General features: G+C 35.1%; 1 protein-coding gene across 1 annotated transcript; it reads right to left on the bottom strand.

Annotated features, from left to right (window-relative positions):
• Window positions 1-372: 372 nt before the first annotated feature.
• LOC113299067 (homeobox protein BEL1 homolog) lies at window positions 373-4,644 on the bottom strand. The gene is made up of 5 exons (XM_026547993.1): window positions 4,364-4,644; window positions 3,013-4,172; window positions 2,135-2,577; window positions 1,481-1,541; window positions 373-1,282 (listed from the first exon to the last, which is right to left on the bottom strand). The coding sequence occupies exons 2-5, from the start codon at window positions 4,081-4,083 to the stop codon at window positions 611-613; spliced, it is 2,247 nt and encodes a 748-aa protein (XP_026403778.1). The 5' UTR covers window positions 4,084-4,172; window positions 4,364-4,644; the 3' UTR covers window positions 373-610.
• Window positions 4,645-5,218: the final 574 nt, after the last annotated feature.

Genomic DNA, 5,218 nt, shown 5'->3' with positions numbered 1-5,218 from the left:
ACGGTTTTGGTGGTGACGGTGACCTTACACAAGTCACTTTACTGAGTTGGATGCCAATATTAACGGAATAGGGCATTTTTCCAACTATTTTTAACGTTGGGGCAGATTTGCAACACTGCACCCGTATTGGGTCATTTTCCCAAATAAATAAATATATATATATATACTTATTTCGGAGAAAAGGAAAATGTGAAAATTTCCCAACTGATTAAAAACAAAATTATGAAAGAAAAAAAAAGCAAGTCAAAAGGGTTCTTTGCCATCAACCATTAGTCCAGGTTCCATTCGTTAGGTTAAAGCTAGGTACCAAAATTCGATGTGGGAAAAAACCAGGCAAACACCAAACTACAAAGTACTGATGGTCTGATGCAGTAGGTTTAAACTAAATAATATAACTATAATAAAGCTCATCAACTGTTGAAATATATTCATGAATTCTAGCACCTTTATCTCTCTATAAATAGAAGCTTCTTTGGAGTATCTATATTTATATAACTAACCAAATGCATGGAAATATATATGTCTAGCAACCTACTCTTCTCCATGCCGTGTATATCCACTAAGTTTGCAAGTAGCTAGGCCCAAGCTAAACTGCGTGTAGCCTAAATTATCATCCAGCGAAATCGTGAAGTAATTGCGATCCCATCAAATTTCGATAAGGAAGATTCTGCTCTCCATCTAAGATAGAGTACTGGACCTGTTCATCAACACCCCCAATATGTTCTCTAGTGTAGAAAAGAAGATGTTGAGCTACTGGTGAAAATGACAAGTTGATACCACTTCTGCCATGTTGTTGTAGACCGAGAGTCAAAGAAACCCCAGTTCCAAGATTGTTCTGCTGATTCACCCCATCGTTGCTGTAAGACGAGAAGTCCAAGTCCCCTATGTCAAAATTCTCATTAGATACTCTCCCTGCTGCTGCTAACTGCATCCGTCGTTGCTGCTGTAATTGCTCTTGTTGCTGGTAGTTATGGTAATGAGAATGTGTGTTTGTACCATTTTCTATATGCTGATTAATTTTATCTGGCATGTTTATAATGGAAGAGAGAGTTGAAGAGTCGCCCCGAATAAGTTGGTCATGTGTTGGTTTGCGATCCTCGGAGCAAACTTGGGGATTTCTATGAGGGTTTGAATTCAGCCGGCTGTTGTCGTCTAGTGATATTCCTGTAATCCAATCTGATGAAGAAGCTACATTGTCTTGCTCCTTTGTTTCTTCCACATACATTTCTTCTACCATGGGTTTCCATAGCCTAACTCTGGCATTAATAAACCAATTTGACACCTATAAAAAAAATGAAATTTTCCTCTTACTTTTAATACATTATGTCGAAATAAAGTAAGGGCCGTATCATCTTAAAATATTATTTCTGTGCCGGTGGATGGATCCCAAAGAAGATATTTGGTATCCATAACGCAAACAACAATGGTATGAGATATTTGTAAAATGATTGAAGAAATGGTTGTGGACAACTGGACATGCCTGGCTTCTTGAGAGTCCTGTTTGGCGAGCTAAAATGTGCTTATCAACATCACTTGGATACCTGCAATGTTGCAAAAGACAAAAAAAATCAACAAAAAAGCACTTGAAGAGTTTTGTAACTAGATTTAAGTATCATGCATTGTGCTTAATTTAGATAAAGACCAAGTTTACCGGCCATATCGCTATTGTGCTTAATTTAGATAGACCAAGTTTAACGGCCATATCGCTATACAGAACATATATATATATAGACGCTACTAGGTGCTGTACAAAGACAATGCTGACTAAAATGTAGAAGGAAACAAGAAAAACTGATCTACATACAATAAAAACTCCATATATTAATACATTTGAGACTTATAGCAAAATTTTTAATATATAGAGGTTATTAATATACGGAGGTTATTCTCTATATAATTTTATAAATTAGGACCAAATTTTTTATTAATATATAGAATTTATTAATATATAAAGTATCAATATACGAAATTTTTACTTATTATGTATATAGAACAATCGTGCTTGTGTAGTACCTAAGTTTTAACGTTTTTACTAATAATAGTATTAACGGTAGCTCGATCAATAGCAAATGAAAAAAAAATAAAAAATAGTAAGATATGTGGCCGAGAGAGAGTGAGTGAAGTATATATTTACGGGTGAAGGAAGTGTTCGAAGAGCCAAGCACGAAGGACCGACACTGATCTTTCTGGTAGACCTCTTTGGGGTCTCCAAGGATGACTTTCCATCATGGTCATTTGTTGAAAAGCTCTTTGTTGTCTCAGTGTTTGATCAACAAGTCTAAGCCTTGGTGTTTCTCCTTTAGTGGTCCTTTGTTGTCTCAGTGTTTGATCAACAAGTCTAAGCCTTGGTGTTTCTCCTTTAGTGGTCCCTGGTGCAACTGGATCCTTCTCTCCCATTGCCTTCTTAATTGCCTTTATTTGATCTACAATCCCATCTCTTAGGCACCTAAAATGTTTCGACATAGCCTTAGATGCCAGAGATGAATACGCGGACGCCGCTCCTCCCCCAAGTACTGCTTCAAACGAAGACACGGCCCCCTTCATTTGATCACAATATTGCCTGTATCTTCTATCCACCTGAAAAAAATTTAAGAGGGGGAAAGAAACAAAAAAGAAAAAAGTGAATGAAAACAAATAAAATTGGGATGAATAATAAAAATAGTTACAGGAGCAAGAAGTAAAATGCCATGTAAAGAAAAGGAATAGATGTTTCTAAAGATTAAATTGGAATGAATGCTTAAATGCACATCAACTTGGACGATATATATATTAATGTGAAGGCCCACAGGGTTGCTGATGATCATCAATTAGTTCAAAAGATTCATGTCCAAAGATTTTTTTGGACTAATACTGTGAGGAATCCCTCAACCACTTACTAAGTTTAAAAAGAGAAGTTTTTTTTTGTTTGTTTTTTTTAATCTAGTAATAAAATAAACGGCGAAGAAAAATAAGAGATTTATTAATGTGAATAAAAAAAATAAAAAACTAAAAAGGAAAAAGGAAAAATTGTACCTCTTCCAACATGGAAATCAACTTGGTTTTACGTTTCTGCAATTCAAGGAGGTCAAGAGAGTACAGAAATGATTGTTTTGTCGAGGACTCAGTACTACCATCTTCATCTTCTGATTGGTTAATTTTCTGCTTCTGTAGTACTTGTTGTGTATCATCATTTTGTTTAGTTCCAAGGTTACACAACTCATACAGAAGTTCTTGAGCAGGAACCAAGTATTTTGAACTCTTTAGTTGAATATTATTCGTTTGTTGATAACAAGTTTGATCATTAACTGAATTCCTTACATGGAATCCATCTTGCATGATTTGTTGTTGAGGAAAATATCCAGAAGCTGATCTCCCAAAGAAGCCATCTTGTTGATTTTTGGTTTCTCTCATGGCCTGATGATCAAACGAATGTATTCCTCCAATAATATTATTACTTCTGTTTGAAGAGAGGGAAAGAGAAAGTCCTTGACTACCACCACTTGGTTTCTCACTATTAGGATATAAACATCTAATATTAGAATCATCATCATCTACTATTAGTCTGTTGTTGTTATCATTCATGTTGTGATCTTGCCAAGTAGAATTGTGCTGCTGCAGCTGATGATGATCAGGTATTGAAGAAAGGATTAGATTCTCACTAGTACTTGTTGTTTCAGAGATCAATCCACTACTAGTTGATAAATTAGGATAGGAAGTAGTATCAGTTGTAGATGTAATAATATTCTGCTTAGAAGAAGAAAAGGAACCAAAACTAGGGTTAGTAGTAGTGGTGGTGGTGGGTTGTTTGTTGAAGAACTCTTTCCACATAGAGTTAGGATCAGCAGAAACATCTGTTGTCGACGACGATGATGATCGATGGTTAGTATTAGGGTTATTAGTAGTATCGGTCTTAGATTGAAAAGCTAACATCTCCATGCCAGTAGTCAAGTTGAAGACTTGTGCTGGATTTGATTCAAAACTTTGCATCTGATGATGATGATCAACTAGATTCACAGAAGTGATATCTGATGCTGATGATAGGTAACAGTATCTTGAAGGAACCAAGTTTCTTCTTACTTTCTCTTGTTGAGATTCACCAGCCATTCGACATCCAACTCCTTGTTGTATTATTCGAATGTGTTAACGTTATGGTGATTGATCAATATACATATATATGTAGATGACCGATGAATCTGCAAAGAGATAAATCATTAATAAAAACTCACCATAAATGAAGAAGGAAGAAACATAATCAAGATCGAACACCCAAGTATGATCAAATACCAAAATTAAGTTTGAAACTCTTTATTTCTCAAGTAGTTTTTGCTTATACATAGATAGGTTTTGTGAAGTTATGAGAAGACTAGATCGAGATGGGTCTTACCAATCGGTATTAGCAGCAGAAGAGATTATAATTTATATCTATTCTGTTATTAATTACTAACTGTCAAAAATACATATATTGTTGTGGCAGTAAGAAAGGGATGAGTAGATGTTGTTGGAGCAGGCGGTGGTGGGGGTTTTTGGGAGGGAAGGTGCTGCCAAATACATGATCATCTTCTTCAATTTTAAGGAAGGACTAGTAATCTTAATTCTCAGAAAGAAAACTGATTCAAAGATATGGACACCGTGATCTCTCTCTAGTCTGCTAATATACCAGTAGTACCACGTAAGGCCAAGTGGGTCAAATGTTACTATACTTCCTATATTCATATTAAAATACATCCAAAACAAACTTCCTCCTTCCCAAATCAAATCCTCTCAAATCAATTATTGACTCGTTGTTGTTTATCTTATTCTTGCTCTACCCCCGTCATAATATATATATATATGTTTCAAAAAAAAAAAAAAATCTTACCCAATAAAAATGCTTATCTTATTGGCTTCTTACAAATACTACAGTTTTCAGTAGCATAGGATATATATGGGTGTACTTGGCAAGCCGCCACATGACCATGTCTCTGTTATATATCATACAGTAGTTGAAACTTGAAACTTTACATGTCCGTTTTAAATTTGATATGGATCAACCCAAACTGAAACAAGCGAAAGAAAAACTTTATATAAGTCTTTTTTTAATGATGATGTTACGATACGCTCCACCACTTGATCGTCAATATTTGCATTTTGGTTAACACCCATGTTTTCTCGATATATATATTAAGTTTAGTCAAACATTTGCTTAATTAAGATTAGTGTTGTTGACCTTAATTGACTCACTTTTACCAACTTCCGGCCT

The sequence above is a fragment of the Papaver somniferum genome, chromosome 7 (genome assembly GCF_003573695.1).
Source record: "Papaver somniferum cultivar HN1 chromosome 7, ASM357369v1, whole genome shotgun sequence".
Taxonomy (NCBI): Eukaryota; Viridiplantae; Streptophyta; class Magnoliopsida; order Ranunculales; family Papaveraceae; genus Papaver; species Papaver somniferum.
This window is presented reverse-complemented; position numbering and strand designations above follow the sequence as displayed.